Here is a 21,163-nt window from a genome sequence, read left to right on the forward strand (position 1 = left end):
GGGTATGGAGTGTAGTTGTCCGTCCGTCTTATCCCTCTTATCCTGATGAGAGGTGTCAGAAGAATCTTGCGTCCATTATATGGGCTTTGTGTTTGAGCACATGGCTCTTGCAGGGGGGTCAACAGTATGTGTTACCTTTGGGTGCCACCTGTTATGATTTTTATGGTTGGCGGAGTGGAAAATGATTGGTAGATTCAAATGCTTCTCAAATTCAATTTTGGTTGATTTAAGGATGAAGTGTGTGATTTTTTTAGAGTTTGGATACTGAAAATTCTAGGGCCTCAATTATATAGGGTTATAAACTTGATTTTGATTTTAGTTATAAAAAAAATATAATTAAGAATAAATAAGATCATAGAATATATACAAATATAACCTATTGTGAACATAGATTAAATAATCATAAAAAGAAAAATAATTTTTTATTTTTAAAAATAGATTTTTATTTTTATTTTTATTTTTTTGTTTTGATATATTAGGTGGATACTTTCAAATTATTATGGAGAAGACCCAAGTGCAATAATTGCCATAAAAGAAATAAAAAATAAAAAAATATTCAAAGTTTATTTAAGATGGAAGAAACTTTTGGGCTTTCCACTCACCAATTTTGTCAAACCCATTTATATCTGGGTCAGGCCTTGGTGATCCAGAACCTCCTTTCTGGGCCTGGTAACACAGTAGAAACTTTAGTGAGGGAAGAAAATGGTATGGGCTTCATTAAGCCCACTCAGAATTGCAAAAACCAATATTCAAAAGAATTATTTTTATTGCAGCCAATAGTATAACATCATACAATATTCAAAGGCTTTGAAATTCGAATCACCCCTAAAAGCCTCAAATTTGTTTTAAAAAATATGCATATTTTTAGAACAAATTTTCAAAAAAATAATTTTTTTTTTAAAAATTATCAAATATATTTTTTGAATTAAAACCATTTTCTATTCTAAAAAATAAAAAAATAAAAAATAAAAAATAAAACCCCTATTTGGAAAACCATTCTTTTGCTCCCATTTGCTTTTGCCAAATGGTGAAGTTTTTTTTGGAGAGCACGTGCTGCAGTTAGAGGAGATGTTAGCATATGGCAGCATGTTGGAGTGGGGGACGGCTTCCATAGGAGCGGGCTGCATGGACGTGTGGCAAAAGAAACTATCACCTTGCCATGGTGGTGGTTGAGGACAAAACAGGAGAGTTGTGGGTCTGTGGATATTTCTTGAGGGGCTAGAAACGGTGAGAGAGGGAACAGCGAAAAGGGGAACCAGAGAGAATGGAATTCGGGGCTGAGTGTTCGAAAGAGAGGAGAGAGCTTTTTTTTAGAGAGGAATCGGAGTTGCAGAGGATGAAGAGTAAATGTTCGTGAGAGAAAGGGTGTGAACCAGAGCGGGTGGAGTTCCTGAGCTTTCCTCACTCGCTTCTGGGAGTAGACACATCTAGCTCAAAATCAAACGGACACTTGTTCGAAAGGAGGATCAAAAGGTGAGTGTGAGCTCTACGTCTCTGTTTTCTTCATTACCTTACCTTGCTCTTCACTGGTTTCTTTGCATTGTTTGGACTAAGTGTGGGCTTAAGGCTATACTTTTGATTTACTTGTTGATCTTTGAGATGATTTTAGGCTGCTTGTTATTGTTTCATATCTGCTATTCCTTTTGATTTTGCTAAAAGATGATTTCACTTTGTTTTGTCTTTACTGCTAAGTGCTCGAAAATCATGTTTTGTTCCTATTCGATCTGGTCTCTCCCACTCGATCAGCCAGCTCACTGATAATCCATGCAGTGGAGCTTCGATTGATGTCCTGTGCTTTTTGTTTTGTTATGTTCTCTTTCTGGAGACGTTTCTTTGCTATGGTTTTCCTCTGTTTCTGGTTTTTATTCAAATACATGAGCCACAAGGAAGGAGGTCATGAGCACTGTTGAGCCTGGGTAGTTTGCCTGGTCTGGATCGGTTGTTGAATCTAAATATACTCTGGAGGTAAACAGTGAAGAGAGAAGGCAGGTAGAGGCCTTGATACAGCTTTCTGGGATGCTTTCCATTGATACTGAGGAGTCACTCAGTACATTTTCATTGGATTCCTTCGTGCTAGTGCTTATGGGTTTACTCAATCATGAGAGCAATCTCGATATTATGCTTCTTACGCCCAGGCATTGACCCATTAATGTGATGTACTGCTTTCTTCATGTGTAGCAGTAGTGCATTTTGGTGCAGTCTCATGCTTCTCATGCTTCTTTACAAGCTCTAAGGAAGATATCTCAGGAACACCTAACTGTCTGCTTGCGAGCTGGGGCAGTCATGGCAGTGCTTTCATATCTGGATTTCTTCTTCATGGAGGTCCAACGAGTGGCCTTGTCGACTGCTGCAAATTAATATGCGCAAGAAACTCCCTTCAGATGCAGCTGACTTTGTGATGGAGGCTGTCCCTCTGTTGACGAAAGTATCATGATACTAAGGTGTTAGAACATGCTTCTGTTTGCTTGACTCGAATTGCTGAAGCATTCGCTTCATCTCTGGATAAAAAAAAAATGTCTGAAATTAATGTGTGGGAGTGGCATTCAGCTGCACACATCCCAAGTTTGACACTGAATGATGAAAATAGGAAGGTCTGGGACGCTTGCAAAGAAGCCCTGCCAATGTTTAAACTCAGATGGGTTTGAGCTGAATCATTGGAGAGATGAATTAATTATGATTGATTGCATAAATGTTGGGGCCTACAATCCAGAAGAAAACCTTCTCAGAAAACATAAACTCCTTCCCATTCCTACCCATGCGCATGAGAGCTATGCGTACACGGCCACCCAAAGCCTTTGCCATACTCTCCATCACAACCCCTTGAAGTCTTCCTCCATCAAATTTGAACCCCATGCACATGTGATCATCATGCATGTGCACCTGGCCCATTCCTTTCCCGTTCTCTAGCTTGCTGCTAAGCTTCCTCTACATTCGAGCCACCGCCCACTTCCTATTTGCCTCACCATTCATCTTCCATACCATGTGCATTACTTTCAGCTTGTCACTTCATGGCAAGCTCACCACCTCCATTCTTCATATCCACTGAACCCGATCGCCACACCATACTCACCCGTTCAGCTCATCTCGCATACTATACTCACCTTCCCATCTTTCTAACCTACCATACCCATCATCATCGCCCAAGACGAGCCCGATATACCCGTAGCCACAGTCCAACTGGTAGACGAGTCCACGCATGATGTTACTTCCACTCAACATGAAGAGGAGTCCCATGGTTTGGTGCATCAAGTCACCACAATTCTCGATGGAAAAGAACCAGATATTACTTGTCTCGTTACAGAAGTTGAGGATTTAATATTGGAAGATGAAAATCTGGAGTCCAGGCCAAAATGGATGATTCTACACTGGTTTTCCCACCTGCTTTATTCATCAGAAGCCGATAAACCGCGTGCGTGGTAGGTATCCAAATGACTTAAAGCTCCTGTTTCTCACGGATGATGACAGTAAAGGCTGCAGATTTCGGGTTCCATACCCAAGCGGTCTAGAGTTGACTCCAAGCTCAAATTCTAAGTCCACATCAACTCTGAGGTTATGGCTTCTTATGGGTACACACATACCTTAAGATTTATTTTAAAAAAAAAAAAAAAAAACAATTGCATTACATTCAAAATATATTCAAATGGTAGATTTACGCTTGAATCAAAATTAGATAGAATTTTTAATGACGTAAAAATCAAATCAAATTAAATTTGATTCAATTTACAAAATGAATTAAATGCACATCAATTTAGATATTTTTGTAATGTTTTTTAAAATAAAAATCTATTTTGGGGGACTTAAAACATCTCAATCAATATTACATGTTTTAATTTATTTTTTTAAATACTTTTATTTATAATATTTTATTTTCAATTTTATAAAACATACTTCATAAAACAAGTGATGTTGTCGTAATAATTCTCAAAAATCTTTTTTTTTAAAAAAATAATTAACAACAAAAAATGTTCTTATATTTTTTTATTCTTAGAACCAAAAATTTGTTGTTGTGAATAGTTGCTACACATTGTTTAGGGGAAGCAAAAACTAATTCTATTTTCACTATTTCCAAATTGAGCCAAACTTAATGGTTATAGTTGTTAGAATAATTTACTTTCAAGTGCCATTAAAAACCTAATTTTAAAATTTTAATCCCAATCTTTTTTGGCATAATTTTGACATAATCATACTTACTATTTTTTCCATAAAAATATTTATTTTTCTAAAAATTAAATATCTGAAATGGTAAAAAATAGTTATTTTTTAAATAAAAACACGGAACTATTGCATATTTAATCGATTAATTTTAAATTGAATTATAATTTTTTAATTAATTGGTTGACATGAATAAAATAATTCTAAAAATTGTAAATTTAATTTTTTCTATATTTTTATTTGAAAAATAATTCATATTTTAAATTATTTTTATATAAAAATTGATGATGGGTTAAAATTTTAAAATTGGATCTTGGACCACCCTTTTAATCAAATATTTTTTATTTTTTTTTTCAGTTATACGCATGGATTTGAGATAGATGAAGAAAGCAGGGAAGTTGGATGGAGCGGGGTGGCAGTGGGAGGAGAAGCGGTGGTTGCATGGCGAGGGGGGCCATTGGTTTTAGGAGCATTGGATTTGGAGGCCGCTGGAATTGAGGAGAAAACAGGAGGTGGTGGCCGGTGGCAGTGAGACCGCACCACAAGGGTGGCGAAATGTGGAGGCTGCAGGCACTTGCCCCTCCATGCAACCGCACATTTGGCCACCCCCACCCCCACCCCCACCTCCCCTCCCCTCCCCTGCCTTCCTTTTTTACCCCTCCTGACCAAATTGCCCCTATCCCATTTCGAAATTTATTTTTATAAAAACAAACTAAATTCCATTATATATTGCATTTATAAGGTATCAATATTTACTTCCTGTATGAAAAAGGGCAAGTATTCCTTCTTCTTGTATCGTAGTCAAGTGGGGTTGGCGGTATAGGAGAGAAAAGTATGAGAGGACTAAATGGATAATACATAAAAGTGCTAGGGCATTTTCGTCAATGGAAAATAATGTTTGAATGTGCCCAACCTCAAAGGCCACGTGATTAGATTCCTGTGAATCACTTTTTGCCCGTATATAAACAGTATTTTTCGGACAGATCTCACTATCTGCGTCTGCATGAGAGCAAGAAAAACTGAGAAAGTGCGAGAAAACGAGAGAAAATTTCAAGCATTTTCCAAAGTATAATTAGAATCTTCTTATACAATCAGCTGCAAATCAGACCTCACATTTATTTATATTTTTTATTAATTGCGTTATCATTTGGATCTCATACAATTCCGTGAGATCGATTTTCGTTCAACGGAGGAGAAGTGCGGTTCTCAGCTCCGGCGATTGACCGGAGAATGTGAGTCGTGGATGGAGCTGCGGCATCAGCCTGGTTGATTGTTGTGGCATCCGTAGATTTCTCCGGCCTTTTGCTCGCCGGTGAGATCTCTTCCGTCCGATTTCAGGTTTTTGTGACATGCCTGTTTGTTTCGTTTCATTTCAATTTTTTTTTCGGATTTTAAGGTTTTTATTCTTGAAGGATGAATTTCAGTTGTTTTGTGGTTTAATTGAAATCTTCTGGTTTCTTCCAGAGAGAAACCTGTTGCGGAAGTGGAGGATCAGAGAGCAAGATTTTCGGTGGAGATTGTAATTTTGAAAAAGAAAAAAAAAAGAATTAATTAAGAGCAGTGAGTTGGCGACGCTTTTGGACATGAAAAGGCTGTGAAGTTTTGGTTCAGGCGGAGGAAAAGAAGAAAAAAGAGAGGAAAGACACAGAAAAATGTTGCTAGCGGGATTCCACGTGGCAAGCATGCAAGTGCCTTCATTCAAAGTGTTGGTACTGATTTTCAATCTCTGTGTGCGAATGTTTTTTTGTTTTTCAATTTTTAATAGGGAAGATAATTGCTAATTATTTATTGAAATTTTCAATATGTTGATTTCAGAGCATTTGAGTTTGAGGGAGATTAGTATTCCAACAACATTCCGGCAACTCCAAGAGATGAAGAAAGAGACGTTGTCACAAAATTTCAACGCCACTTGCCCCTACAGGGCGTGTGTTTCACCGATATACGCGTGTGAGCTTTGAATTAAACCTTTAATTAAAATGGCTGAAAATTGAAAAGGCCCCCCGGAATACTTTTCAAGAGTGAAGAAATGTGATTTAGGTTTCACAAAATTATTGTCTGAAATGTCATCAAATTTGTGGCGAAAACATTTTCAAAACATAAATCATTTTCTGGTAACAGTTGGATAATAATGTAGTTTTTTAAACTAAAACTTTGTAAAGAACTTATTCTAATAGCATTAATCTTCATACATCATATTTTGATTAGGTGATTTATAATTATTTAATAGAAAATTACGTGCTTTAACCCAAGTGCGTGGAGGAACTCTTTGCGTTTCTTGATTTTATATCTGTTATTTGTGGTAGGTAGATTGAGATTGTAGGTGAACTTGTTCTTTATTTTGATTTTTTATATGGGTAATTTGTGGCAGGTATAGTGCAGACGATATCTCCAAGGTCTACAGATTTTTAGTTTAGAACGCCAAAGGTGAGGGCTCTCGTTGTGATCTACGGCAAGTACATTTTTTCTGCTTGTGGGGACAAGCCAAGAATTTTTTTCTTCCTAAGGGTGAAAATCCTTGCAATCCTTATCAAAAACTGCCCTCCAATTCGTTTTTAGCAATTCCATTAAGTGTTCCTTCCATATGGTATGATAATTGACATCTATTAAGTCCATTTATCTCATGTGTTTGCTGAGAGAAGCCATTTGGTACATTTACCTGTCTCCATTTTCTTTTTGTATGAAATTAGAATTGCCCATTGACAGTTCTTCCCCAAGTCTGATATTTTTTGTAAATTCTTGGAAGGATCTAGAACACTGAACCCATGAGTAATATTTTTACAGATGAATACATATGGTGTCCAAAATTCCATAAGCATAAGGTCAAAGTTAAAATTGCAATAAATTGGTTGGTGGACTCTGAATTGTAGCTATGTACTATATAAAAAAATCTATAATGCATAGTACCTTACAACCTCTATACGGACCTTGGAATAATCCTTACTGTTTGATTATTCTTGTACCTTGTTTACTACTGCAAGTCTGCATGTGGCATATTGATGTTAATTTTCGTTGTAAACAAGGTCCACATAGTTGCATCTATTGTTCCTTATAAGGGCCTTTGCTTTACATTGTTTCGGTTCCAAGAACTCCGCTAGAATTTTTTTTACGTTCTTTATTAACAAGAGGGTCTTCATTTTTTCTCAGACCTCTCCACTAGCAAGGTTGTTTCTAGGATTATATACAGACCATGGCATGCACCTCAGTAACCATTCCCGCCTCCCCGACTGGCTCGGTGGCAAAGGAGATATCCCACAAAACTCTTCACCGTTCACACTCCGGCAAGGACTTATGCGCTCGAGCTGGTTTGAGAAGGTCTTATTCAGATACCCACCTCTGTTACTCCATCAACCGTATTCGGGCTTCATCAGCACACCCAAAACTAAAGAGCAGCTCTTCTTCAGTCAAGATCTTCCCAATGTTCCAGTTACCAGGCTCCATACTTCCTAGTGGCCTCCGATCATTCTTGTTTGACCCAGAGACGAGCAAGGATATGAACATAGTGGAGAACGGGGTGGATATTGATAACAAGGATGTAGAGAAGAGAGCTAATTGGGTGGTGCGGTTATTGGAACTAAGAAGTCGTTGGAGGAACAAACCACAGAGAGAAAATTTAAATGGAGATGAAGATGGTGCTGCTGACAGTGATGGCGATGAGGGAGGTTGTGAAGTGGATTACGACGAAGTTGAAGCCAGAGAGAACTACAATCGAGAGACGTTTTCGAGGTTATTGTCTCCAGTGGCATGGTCTGATACTAAATTTTTTTCTCAGCTGGCTTTCTTGTGCAACATGGCTTACGTGATCCCAGAAATCAAGGTATGTTTTATTTTCTTAATTCTCCATGCATGATGTTTAATATCACATGGGCTTTGTATGAAATGGGTCATCCATGGATTTCCTTTAATGCTGTTCTTTTATTCTTTTATGGATCCATAGTTTGTGATTAATTGCAGCCTATCACCGTAGTTTAAGGCGGATAAATTAATTAATTTTCCATTCCTTTTCCCATGAGTTTCTTTGTATTCAAGCAGTCTTCAAACAATTTCGACCTGGATCAGTAAAAAATATGGGCATTTTTCCAAGATGCGCTTTTGATTTAATTTCATTATTTGCCCAGATTTTTTAGGGCCAAGTTTTACTTTTAGCTTGACCTTCCCAGATATTGAGATCAGGTACTGACAAGAATCTTTGGTAAATAGCACTGCTTTTTGGTTCTCTGCTGAGTATTTCCAGCAGAAAGAGTGACTTCATCCTATTACTATGTAGGCTCAAGATTTAAGAAGGCATTATGGCCTAAAGTTCGTGACATCTTCGCTAGAGAAGAAAGCAGAGGCAGCTGCTATCAAAGTGAAACTTGATCATGATTCCACTCGTGTGCCCATACCTGACCCTGCAGATACTGGATCCAGTTCAGAGAAAGCCATGGACTCTGAGCAGAAACCTCTGTTCCGCCCATCCGTTGCTTATGAGATAGCTGCTTCTGCTGCCTCTTATGTCCATTCTTGCACTAAGGACCTTCTATCACCCGAGTCTGAGCCCCAGCAGGAGGCTGATGATGTGCATGGATGTGAGAGTGAAGATCAAATTCGAGATGAGGGAGAGAGGTCTCCCTCTCGAGTTTATAAGTCTGAGGTGGCCGCATTTGTGGCAGCATCTACTATGACTGCAGTGGTTGCCGCAGGGGAGAAGGAAAAGCAGGAGGCAGCAAAGGACCTTCAATCACTCCATTCTGCACCTTGTGAATGGTTTGTTTGTGATGATTCAAGTACATATACTCGCTGCTTTGTCATCCAGGTAATCAATCATCATACCTTCATCCCATTTTACATCACATAAGCAAATAATATGGCACCAGATCAAGTAATCACAAAACTTCTAGAAGATGCATGATGTTAGAGAGCCTTCTAAAATGCTTAAAATCATAGTTCATGGTTTGCAGGGTTCAGACTCCCTGGCGTCTTGGCAGGCAAACCTCTTCTTTGATCCAACTCAATTTGAGGTATGTGTAAATGCAAAACTTTGGAACGTTACTGGAAAGAGAAAAAAAGCTAAAATCAACGAGAATTGTTGTTTGTTCTAGGGGACAGATGTGATTGTTCATAGAGGAATTTATGAAGCTGCAAAGGGAATATACGAGCAATTCATGCCAGAAATTATATACCATCTTAACAGATATGGGGATCGTGCTAAACTTCAATTCACTGGTCATTCCCTTGGGGGTAGTCTCTCTCTTTTAGTCAACTTGATGCTACTGTCTAGGAAGGTCGTCAAACCCTCCAATCTTCTACCAGTTGTCACATTTGGATCACCATTTGTGTTCTGTGGAGGCGAAAGGATCCTTGGGGAGTTGGGATTGGATGACAATCATGTCCATTGTGTGATGATGCATAGGGATATTGTGCCCAGAGCCTTCTCCTGCAACTATCCTAACCATGTGGCCCAAGTCCTCAAGAGTTTGAGTGGAGCTTTCCGATCCCACCCTTGCCTAAATAAAAATGTAAGTACCTTCTTTATCCCCCTTTTCCCATTCAAAATCATTGACACTATTTATCGAGCTTTACAGGCTCAAAATAATAGGGTTGTGGCTCCCATTCCAACTCCCCTGTCCTGCTCCTCCTAATTTTATGGAATGGTATATTTAGGGTCATTTCTCATTTCATCTGTCTTCCTCCTGTGCAGAAACTGTTGTATTCTCCAATGGGCAAAATCTTCATTCTTCAACCTGATGAGAAGTCATCTCCTTCTCACCCGTTTCTCCCTTCAGGGAATGCACTCTATGCACTCGACAAGACCCAATGTGCTTGTCCTGCAAGTGCCATCAGGGCTTTTATCAATTGTCCCCACCCACTGGAAACCCTAAGCGATCCTACAGCCTATGGTTCAGAAGGTACAATTCTCAGAGACCATGACTCAAGCAACTATCTCAAGGCAGTTAACGGGGTTCTGAGGCAACATACAAAGACGGTTCTTCGGCGAGTGAGAAGACAGGGGAACCTTATGTGGCCACTACTGACTTCACCCTCCCCACATGCATGGAATCACGAAGAAAGTTTGGACAATACAAGGAAAGAGTTAACAACAGGGGCTTGAAGTCTACTCCACAGGAAAACATCGAGTCTAGGGCTAGGTTCTTTCGTCTGTTTTATGTACATTTACTTGTATCTTATTAATCACCTTTGTATCCATGTATTCACTCGATATTCAATCCATTATGATACATTTTCCAATGCTCTATATAAAATGCTTATTTCCCTCACAGAAGATAAATCAAGGGGTTCTTTATAGTCCTAACATGCCCCATCACGGGCATACTTCAACTTTAAACGCAGCACCTTATGAGATTACCTTATGAGATTACGAAACAAACAACCCAACCCAAACAACATAACTAGCATTAACCATCGAACAAAGCAACTTTGAAACAATCAGATAGGTAATTGCCTTCGGGCTTCTAATGTCAAAGTCAAATCTGTGAAAATAGGAAATAGTATTTATTGTAAAAGCTCTATTTCGATACAAGAAACTATTTTATATGTAATAAACTTTTATCATATTAATATTATCCCTTAAAAAAATTATAATTTTAACTTTAGCTTTTAACTAAAAGCAAAAAATAAGAAGCTATCCCAAAAGTAACTTTTATAAAAAATACTAAAAAACGGTTTTTTGTTCTGTAACTTAAAAACAGTTTTTAAAAATAAGTTTCAAAAAACATGATCAAACAGACCCCTAATTTTCCTAAAAACCGAAGATGTTTGAATTTAGACCCTCAATGTATATTATAATGCAATAACCACAGTATCATATCCATCTTTCTCTTTCTATTTGATCGGAAAAGTGGAACCAAAATAATTAAAATGGTTTCTGAGACCAAGTTGCATGCCCATATTAACAGACGGAGCTCATCAATGTGTTGATTTGATATCCTCCAGCTCAACAAAAGTGTTCTACATTTCTAAATTCCAATTACAGAACTTCAAGGAAAACTAAAAAACTTTAACCTATAATGCAACAGTAGCCAAGAAAACAAGGTTAAGAGGTGATAAAACAAAACTCACAGACCTGTCATTTTCTCTCTGCAGCCATCTTCTTCCGTATCTCATGCGCCGTGTTGAACATGCCAAGGGTGGGCTGGTTGCAGACAAAGCACTTCTTGTTCTTAGAATGGTGCTGTGGACCAAAAGGATTAAGTTGGATTAAGCTTAAATCAGGAAGAAACATATGCAACGTGATGATAATACAGCATGAATTCAGCTTTCGAAGCGTAATATTGTGATTTAAAGCATTGCTGAACACAAAAACAAAATAAAAATACAAGATCAATTGCTAGGGACGAGAGAAGGCAACAATATCATCTGGGAAATGAGCTTGAGACGACGATTGTCCACTACTCGGTTCCACCTCAAAGATGCTATTGCAATAATAGATTGATCACATTAGAAGGCAATCAACAACCAGAAGGAAATGAAATGACTCCATGTCCTTCCGTTAATACATGTAAATGGACAAATCCATACTTCAAACTGAAAATTTCTAGAGAAGTAAAGGAAAAAAAGGGGAGAAACAGAATCATAACCAAAAATGATAACATAAACTTCAGATTTATTTCTTGAAATTGTAAGAATGATCTTGGACTAGTATTGAAACAAATCATTTCAAATACTTCATAAAAGAAAATATAAGCTCATTCTTCTATTTAATTGAACTAAGTGAATGATAAGCTTTCCATGGTATCAGCAGTATGATCTCTCACATCAAATCGTTTTCAATTGTTGATGTTTCTACACCTGGCCACCCAGTGAGAGGCAGGTAAGGGAGAGCAAAAAATAAGAAACACGAATATTTGACACTAGAGGGTGTGACAACCCCTGCCATCATCCACCCACAAAACAATAAACTTTGAACAAACATTATTAGGAACAATGCACATTTCTGAAAAGCAACACCATTGCTTCCACCTCATTCTATTTCAACACCTCAGCCATTTCCATTTGTCGAAGAACCCAATAACAGAAAGCAAAATAAACATGAGATTTTCCCAACAGATCCTGGTCAACTTCTAAACAATCCTAGTTTTCTTGCTCATTTTATTCATCGGCTAGGCAATTGTACAACCGACAAGCTTTGTTTCTAAAATCCCTTAATGATAAGCAGCCATCAGTGGATGTAATCAATTACTAGACCTGACAGTATAACCTTTTATGTCATTAGTAAGCTTCTGTTATTTCCAGAATCACATCTCATGTGTGTCATGTTTCTTTCCCTGGGTAGGCGAGCAGGGACAAGCAAAAGACCAATTTTATTATCTTTCAAGAGTAAACCATTTCTGGGAGCCTTTTTTTTTTAACCAATAGTATTCCAAAAATCTATATGTTTAAAATTATTAACAGATAATGATGCTAATGTGAGATGGAAAATAAACAGTCAAAACATAATCATGCTTACTATATTGATGATTGATCAAAGTGCAAAAAGGCTTACCCTTAAAGCGCAATGCTCGCAGAAAAAGTGCTTGCACTTGGTTACAACAGGATCTACAAAAGGCTGCCTGCAAATGAAACAGGCAAATGGCAATGCATCATCGTCATCTTCATCGCTCTGTCCTCCACCTCCCTCATCTGCATCATCTCCTCCCATAGCCAAATTTCTCTTCCTTGCTTTCTCTGCTTCTTCCCACTCTTTCTCCATCTGCCACCCTGACTTGTAATCCCCCCGGTCATGCATAAATTTACAAGCATCTCCAAACCCACAGTACCCCGTTTCTTTATAATCCTTACAAATGTCGGGCTGATAATCAAACCTTGCAGATGCCCTAATGTGAGCAGAAGCCCTTAGAGGACCATGTGCCCCACCAGCTTTCTCACTGGCAACTGTTTGCTCTCTTCGGAATCCCGCCTTGTAATCGGTATATCCATGAATCCCTTTATACAACTTTTCATCACTCTTGTTTTTCCCCTTTAATGCGTCTTGTGATTGCTTAAGAACTCTCTCTCGAATTGCTCGAGCATCTCTTGAAAAATCAGTCTCAGTCTCAAGAGTTGCCGTTGCCCTACTATCATGTTGGACTTGAATCTCCTTTGAAGACTCAAATTGAAAAATTGGCTCAGATTCTTTGTTGGGTTCATCTGTTGTCGATTTTCTAGATGACCCAGTTGAAAAATACAGCCTATTATCAGGTTTGGGAGGCTTCTTCTGCTGATGCAGCACTGAAGTCCCAGTTTTTGAGTCTTCATTTTCATCTTCGTCGTGCGTCCTTTTCCTAATGTTCTTGTTTTTTGTTGGCTTTCTAAAGAAATTGCATACTGTTGAACACCAAAAAAAGAAGCAAATAAATATATGAAAAGCAAATGAAAAAACAAAAATGAAATCCCAATTTCACAAATCACTTCACAAAAAGAGATTCAAACCTGGCTCGGACTGCTGCTTTTCTCCTGTGTCCACTGTTTCAGTAGGCTGAATTTCACCCGAATCTGCCATCAATAAGCACAGTATATCACTGCAAAAACAAATAGTGCCCAGAATGATATCAGATGATGCCTTCTATCTATTGGCCGGTGATGATGAAAAGTCCACATGAAAATAAGCAAATCAGAGACCATTTCAACCACCAAGAACAACCCACCAAATTTTGAGACATTGATACCCCAATTCCAAAAGAAAGGAAACAAAGCCCACCAAAAGAGAAAAAATATTTTAAGCTAAAAAAGAAGCAGAAAGAACATACATTATTTCAACATCAATTTAAATATTTGATTGGGTCCAATGAAATGAATACTGAAGCATTCATTTTGTTTTACTGGAGATATTGACAATAACAGCATATTCATTGGTAGAAACTGAAGATACATACAAAGCCTACAAATCCTAAATACAAACAACTGAAACCACCTCCTCCAAATGTATCATCTCCTCTCTAAAACTTGTAGAAACAAATATGGAAGAGGTTTTCCATTAAAAGCTGGAAATTTTAGAACACAGACGGAATTTAAAGACACTGGCTGGACCTTACAACATAAACCAAGATGGGATATGGTCTCCTGTCCTAACTCTCAAAAACATGGGTTGAGGAAAAGCACTGAAGCATCCAACAGCTCTTAAAAAGACTTTTGAGTATAATATATACTTATGGCAATGGAATAAATTGTTGTTTCTGGGTTCAAAGTTGGAACTGTTATTGTTGGATTTTTAGATACCATGGGTTTTGATATTTCGGGCTTTTAGCTTTGGATGAAACTTAGAAATTGAAAAAACTCAAGCAGCAACGCAGGATGATTTTCATGTTTCAACTGAACCCATAAATACATGGAAAACATGGTTTTACTTTGACAGGCCCTAAAGACATGTTTTTTAGCAAATCTATGGCTTTTTTTATGTTAATGGGTCCAATGGAAGGTTGCATTATCATTTTTTTAAAATTTGATAAAAGATGAAACACGCTAATAATACAATAACAAGACATTTTATGTGAAGTCCCAACAGGTTATGCATCCTAGTCCTACACAAATTCTTTTTTACGTTTGATTTTAGAAACAAAAAAACACAAGCATTTTATTTGATTGGCTGAAAATGGGGCGAGGAAGATAAAATAATTTGGATATATTTCATATTTTCTATTTTTTAATTTGATAAATTTTTTTACATAAAATATAATAATTTTTTGAGATTTACCTTAAAAAAAATTGTTGAATATAATGTATTTATAGTGTATAACCTTTCCTTGTTAATATAGGACACATATATGGTAGGACACATGTATGGTAGTTAGGACTCCTAGCCTTGTATATATATATATTTCTCAATTGTAAGTAGATCATCACATTAATGAGAATCAAGGTCTTTCTTCTTTCTCTCTCTCAACATGGTATCAGAGCCAAGGAAGAAAACCTAATTCTTTCCTGTTTCCCGTGTCATCAACTCCGGGAAACCTTCCGGTGATCGTGTTTCATTCCGATCACCTTCCCCATCTCCCAATACTTTCCGGTCATTCGGATCGTCGACAGAAACCACTCACCGCCGGCGAAATTTTCCAGCGAAACTTTCCGGCGAACTTTCCGGTGAACTTTCCGGCGACGTATTTTTCCGACACCGACCATACCAGAAGGAGCGCCTAGAGGAGATATCCAACTTTTGTGAAGGCACCGGCACCAAAAGAGCCTCCACGCGCAATTTTCCGGCCTGCGCGTGAGGCCTTTTCCGGCGACGCGCCTCCTCCTCCAGCTTCGCCTGACGCCGACCAGCCTCCCTACCTCCCTAGTTCTCCCATCCGAGCCCTGCACGTACCTCTTTTGGGGATTTTTGTCTCCGTCGGCCCTCCAAACAACTTTCCGGCGAAGCTCCGACTACTTTTTCTCCACTTCAATCCCTGCACGTGCCTTGGGAAGTGTTCTTCTACCTTTCTGGTGGTACCACGCCGCGATCTGAGGCCCTCACTCCCTTCTCTTCCCTGACCAACCACTTTATTTCCTTCCTCCTCGTGTCTTTGGTTGTACTTGCTTTGTTCATATTCTCACTCTTGGACAGGACAAGCTTTCCGCCAAAGCCATGAAGTGTCTCTTCTTGGGATACTCCAGACTTTAGAAGGGTTATCGTTGTTATTCCCTTGAGACTCATCAATACTTTATCTCCGCTGATGTCACCTTCTTTGAGGACTCACCATTCTTTTCCACCACTTCTGAGTCTCTTCCTGTTTCTGAAGTCTTGCCTATTCCCATTGTCTCCCCACCTGATGCTATGCCTCCTCGACCACTTCAGGTTTATCATCGTCGCCCTCGTGTCGTTGCTCCTCTCCCTTTTGCTGAGGCACCTGCTAACTCACTTCCTATCCCTTCGGCTTCACCTACCCCGGCTCTGCCTTCTCCTAATGACTTACCCATTACTGTTCGGAAAGGTACTCGCTCTACTCGTAATCCTCATCCTATTTACAATTTTTTGAGTTATCATCGATTATCTTCACCCTATTCTGCTTTTGTTTCTGCTATATCCTCTGTTTCTCTTCCAAAGAGCACCCATGAAGCTCTTTCCCATCCAGGCTGGCGACAAACAATGGTGGATGAAATGGCTGCTCTGCACTCTAATGGCACTTGGGATCTTGTTGTTTTACCCTCGGGTAAATCTACCATTGGCTGTCGTTGGGTCTACGCAGTTAAGGTTGGTCCTGATGGTCAGGTTGATCGCCTTAAGGCCCGCTTAGTTGCTAAAGGCTATACTCAGGTTTATGGTTCTGATTATGGTGACACATTCTCTCCTGTTGCCAAGATTGCTTCTGTCCGTCTGCTTCTCTCCATGGCTGCCATGTGTTCTTGGCCTCTTTATCAATTGGATATTAAAAATGCCTTCCTTCATGGTGATCTTGCCGAGGAGGTTTATATGGAGCAACCTCCTGGTTTTGTTGCTCAGGGGGAGTCTGGTTTAGTATGCAGGTTACGCCGTTCTCTATATGGCTTGAAACAATCTCCTCGGGCATGGTTTGGCTGTTTTAGTTCTGTTGTTCAAGAGTTTGGCATGCTTCGCAGTACAGCAGACCATTCAATTTTTTATCATCATAACTCTTTGGGGCAGTGTATTTATGGTTGTTTATGTGGACAACATCGTCATTACAAGCAGTGATCAGGATGGTATTCAGAAACTAAAGCAACACCTTTTTACCCAGACCAAAGACTTGGGGAAACTCAAGTATTTCTTGGGAATTGAGATAGCTCAATCCAGTTCTGCTGTGGTCATTTCCCAAAGGAAGTATGCTTTAGACATCCTGGAAGAAACCGATATGTTAAACTGTAAACCGGTAGACACACCTATGGATCCGAATGTCAAACTTGTACCAGGACAGGGGGAGCCTTTAGGAGACCCCGGGAGATATCGACGGCTCGTAGGTAAATTGAACTATCTCACCATTACTCGTCCAGACATTTCTTTTCCTGTGAGTGTTGTTAGTCAATTCCTACAGTCACCATGTGATAGCCATTGGGATGCTGTAATCCGCATTCTTCAATATATCAAAAGTACACCAGGCCAAGGTGTGTTGTACGAGAACAAGGTCATACTCAGGTTGTTGGCTACACAGATGCAGATTGGGCTAGCTCACCCACAGATAGACGTTCCACTTCAGGGTACTGTGTTTTTATTGGAGGTAATCTAATATCTTGGAAGAGTAAGAAACAAGATGTAGTGGCCAGATCTAGCGCTGAAGCCGAGTATCGAGCTATGGCTTTGGCAACATGTGAACTCATATGGTTGAGACATCTTCTTCGAGAGTTGAGATTTGGAAAGGATGAACAGATGAAACTCATATGTGATAACCAGGCCGCATTACATATTGCATCCAATCCAGTCTTTCATGAAAGAACCAAACATATTGAAGTTGACTGTCATTTCATTAGAGAGAAGATCGCATCAGGATGTGTTGCTACAAGTTTTGTTAATTCAAATGATCAACTAGCTGACATCTTCACTAAATCTCTCAGAGGTCCTAGGATTAAATATATTTGTAACAAGCTTGGTGCATATGACGTATATGCTCCAGCTTGAGGGGGAGTGTTGAATATAATGTATTTATAGTGTATAACCTTTCCTTGTTAATATAGGACACATATATGGTAGGACATGTATGGTAGTTAGGACTCCTAGCCTTGTATATATATATATATTTCTCAATTGTAAGTAGATCATCACATTAATGAGAATCAAAGTCTTTCTTCTTTCTCTCTCTCAACAAAAATATAGTAAATTTTAAAATTTGTTAAAAATTTTGAGGTATTAAATTTTTTTACTTTTCAAATTAAAAAAAATATTAAAAATAATTTTTAAACACATAAGACTAGTAAATACTTCCTATATTTTACATAAAAATTATTAATATTCATGTGGTTAGGATTCTCTGTATCAATTTTCTGTTTTGTATATAACCAGATACTATGTGGGGTTCTTGGGGTTGCTGGAGTTTCTATAAACCATTATCATGCTGAGGATATCTATCTGTATGGGAATATCAGGTTTGATGTCCTGGACAGACAATACTATGAGTTCAACACTTCAAAGTTGAAGAGCTAGGGGTTCAAGTTCAAGACCATCCAGGAGATGTTAGATGACTGCATTGCCTCTTTGGTGAAGAAAGGACATCCAGGAGAGTTTTTGGTTTTTATTGTATGTGGGGCTGCAGACCTCAGTCACTTTTTGCAAATTTCCAACAGGTAGCCTAAAGTTTGGCCAATGACTGGAATAATTTCAAGTACTGTAACTATCCGAGTAACTGTTAGGGGTTGTGGGTGGTTTCAGAACCTGATATGCCAAACAAGCAGTTGAATTCATGAAATTGCATTAAAACTAGTAGCTACTCCATATAGTTACACATTGCCATAGAGGCAACCAGCAGTGAGACATAGGAGGTTCTTAACTTCCATACTGATATGCCATAGAGGAAAATGCCTTTTAACTTCATTTCCAAAGTTCAAAAAAATGCCAATACCCTCCATACTACTGTCAGAAAGTTGAGTTTGCCACCATGCTTTTGAAAATCATCCATGCTCTGCAGAGATCTTCAAGGTGGTATACTTCTATCTATTCTCTACAAGGAAGAAGAGTAGCCATGAATCTATAAACTATTCATTGGAAACCTTCCTATTTTTACCCTGATGGGCTCCACTCCCATGCCTACAAATAAAAGGTTCTCTTATAATACAAATAGGCATGGACTGTTGGATGTTTTTACAAATATGGATAACTAGAAAAACAAGGTGAAAATTAGGAAGAAACCTGTTGTGGGTTAATGACTGGGTATATGTGTGTGATTGGAGAGAGGGGAAAGTGGAAGGGGGCAAGCTCTGCTTTGTTGACAGCGCCACAGAACCAAAAATTGGGCATTAAGGTCAAACCCTATTGAGTTTTGAGACAGCTTGGATTCAATAACAAGGTTCAAAATTTTCAAACTCCAGGTTTCAAATAAATAAAATAGAAATTTCAAAATAACATAAATGTGGCAGTGAAAAAAAAAAAAAAAGGAAAAAGATTTCCCATTCATGTGGAAATGAGAATGTATTTTCCATCATGTATACCCTAAAGAACCTGTTTATTTAGGAAACAAGAAGCAATCAAACAATTGAAAATTCTCATCACATATTCCCTACTCTTTCCACCCGGAACATAAGTTCTGAATTCCCTGACCATTTACAACAAAGAGAAAATAAAAGTTGGGTCTCCAGGAACATGGGCAAGATTATTTTTTATAGATAGGTCTCCACAAGGTCTAAGAACTCTCATGGGCATCCTAACAAACAGTTTGAGCGCAAATGCTCTACCCAACAAACTATAATATGAAATCAATAAGATTAAACCCAAAATTTTCTTATATTTTCCTTTAGGTTTCAACAATCAAACAAACCATAAAATCATAATAATCCAACAAACCACAAAAATCACAACAATCAAACAAACCACAAAATCCTAATAACAAAATAAACCATAAATCGTAAAAAGCACTAACTATTAAATAAATACACAACATATTATATTAAAATTAATATTAAAAAAATCAAACAATATTTATAATGCAACTTACAAAATCTCTGGTTTCTACTTGCTTCTCTACACCCCACAAACCCTTTTTACCCTCTTCCATGCAAATCTCCTCCTCCCTCACTAGCAACAATTAAAACGTACCCATTCTTGATATTGCATTCAACCACAACCCAGGCTTGCCATCCCCTGGCCACAAAGCTCCATAGTTGTTGCCAGAAAACTCAAGGCAACGATCAGAATTGTCAAACAAAGCATCCTGAAACCCAAAAGCTAACACCGCCACATCTTCACCGGTCTTGATGTGCTTCACTATAACCCTTATCTCCCAAATTCCAAATCTATCCGCTAACAGATTTTTATTTTTATTTTATAAATTAAAAGAATTTAAGAACATAAATCCAAAGTATTATTTTAAAAAATAACTAGCATGATTGTAGGAAAATAAAAATAAAAACAAGAACCGTTAATTACGAATGTTAATAGGGATTCAAACAGATGGAAATAGTCGTAAAAGAAATAATCAAATTATTGAAGTACAGTAATCGTAGTAAACAGATTTTTTTCCCCTCCCGCTTATCTATTGTGCATCATGTTTTGTAGGAGAGAGTATTTGACGTGTATTTCAAAAAATTTTAACAATAATCAGTACAAAAAAAGCCCTAAAACAAACACTGAAAGCACTTCTATCAGAGTCTCGAGTTTCTCATCTTTCTCAGCCACCAAACACAGTTTTTTTTTTTTTTTTTCTTGTAGCTTTCTCGGTCAGCAAACATGACCTCAAAATCAACCCCAAAAAGAGGAGAAAGAAAAACAATCAAGCAGAATCTAAAAATATGAGAAGCAATTTTCACATCTAGGACTTCAATTGAAAAATGACAAATGAATTTAACCTCTTGACGAAGCTGTGATCGTGCTGGCGAGATCTTAGAGCCAAGGAGATTTGAAGCAGTAGTGGAGGTGGAGCGGTAGCTGAGGTCGAGTAACAATGGACGTTGTGGATGCGGAGGAGGTGAATTGGGCAAATAGGGGGGGAAAATGGTATAAAGAAGATACGGGATCAAGAGCAAGGTAATTGTTGTTTTCAGTTGTTGGTTTTTATTTTAAGTCATATTATTAAGCAACTTAATGACTTAATTTAATCCATTAAATCATATTAAATCATCAAATTAATTTATCGAAAACCCACTTATTAAAAAATTATTATTATTATTATTATTATTATTATTATTATTTACATTATTTAAAAAAAAAACACACCCACAAATTAAAAAATATTGGCAAAGTTAGCTATTTAAGAATTAGTATAGATTTATATTTAATAGTCCCTTTTCTGTTTTATAATTTTTTTCAAAAATGATATATTTCGGTTTTAAATTTTCAATAAAAATTTATATTTAATTTAATTTAATTTCACCCCATTTTAATCCACCTAGGATTTAGAGTTTCATACCATTTAAAAAAAAGAAAAGAAATAAGTGTGATTAACAAAACTTTATGGAAAAC

At 37.8% G+C, this 21,163-nt stretch overlaps 2 protein-coding genes across 3 annotated transcripts; one reads left to right on the forward strand and one right to left on the reverse strand.

Annotated features, from left to right (window-relative positions):
• The first annotated feature begins 4,804 nt into the window (after positions 1-4,804).
• Positions 4,805-10,408, forward strand: LOC117931528 (phospholipase A1 PLIP1, chloroplastic). Of its 2 annotated transcripts, none has more exons than XM_034852493.1 (9): positions 4,805-5,490; positions 5,617-5,861; positions 5,968-6,099; positions 6,521-6,576; positions 7,297-7,966; positions 8,417-8,944; positions 9,090-9,149; positions 9,231-9,647; positions 9,830-10,408. In XM_034852493.1, exons 5-9 carry the CDS (start codon positions 7,340-7,342, stop codon positions 10,238-10,240), a joined length of 2,043 nt encoding a protein of 680 aa, XP_034708384.1. In that variant the 5' UTR covers positions 4,805-5,490; positions 5,617-5,861; positions 5,968-6,099; positions 6,521-6,576; positions 7,297-7,339; the 3' UTR covers positions 10,241-10,408. The 2 variants fall into 2 exon arrangements, with proteins under 2 accessions (XP_034708384.1, XP_034708383.1); XM_034852492.1 differs by having other exon boundaries at positions 4,805-5,464.
• A 580-nt stretch (positions 10,409-10,988) lies between these two features.
• Positions 10,989-20,711, reverse strand: LOC117931573 (zinc finger CCCH domain-containing protein 1-like). Its single transcript, XM_034852552.1, has 4 exons — positions 20,551-20,711; positions 13,558-13,646; positions 12,632-13,452; positions 10,989-11,320 (listed from the first exon to the last, which is right to left on the reverse strand). Exons 2-4 carry the CDS (start codon positions 13,625-13,627, stop codon positions 11,216-11,218), a joined length of 996 nt encoding a protein of 331 aa, XP_034708443.1. The 5' UTR covers positions 13,628-13,646; positions 20,551-20,711; the 3' UTR covers positions 10,989-11,215.
• Between the last annotated feature and the right edge of the window lie 452 nt (positions 20,712-21,163).

This window comes from Vitis riparia, chromosome 15 (assembly GCF_004353265.1).
Source record: "Vitis riparia cultivar Riparia Gloire de Montpellier isolate 1030 chromosome 15, EGFV_Vit.rip_1.0, whole genome shotgun sequence".
In the NCBI taxonomy this organism is placed as follows: Eukaryota; Viridiplantae; Streptophyta; class Magnoliopsida; order Vitales; family Vitaceae; genus Vitis; species Vitis riparia.

Excerpts from the sequence above, each read along its gene's own strand:
- LOC117931528 (XM_034852493.1), top strand. The coding sequence starts at position 7,340 with ATGGCATGCACCTCAGTAACCATTCCCGCCTCCCCGACTGGCTCGGTG. Across the intron at positions 7,967-8,416 it reads ACGTGATCCCAGAAATCAAG|GCTCAAGATTTAAGAAGGCA; the intron begins GTATGTTTTATT and ends ATTACTATGTAG. Across the intron at positions 9,648-9,829 it reads ACCCTTGCCTAAATAAAAAT|AAACTGTTGTATTCTCCAAT; the intron begins GTAAGTACCTTC and ends CCTCCTGTGCAG.
- LOC117931573 (XM_034852552.1), bottom strand. The coding sequence starts at position 13,627 with ATGGCAGATTCGGGTGAAATTCAGCCTACTGAAACAGTGGACACAGGA. Across the intron at positions 13,453-13,557 it reads AAAGCAGCAGTCCGAGCCAG|TATGCAATTTCTTTAGAAAG; the intron begins GTTTGAATCTCT and ends GGTGTTCAACAG. Across the intron at positions 11,321-12,631 it reads GCGAGCATTGCGCTTTAAGG|CACCATTCTAAGAACAAGAA; the intron begins GTAAGCCTTTTT and ends TTTGGTCCACAG.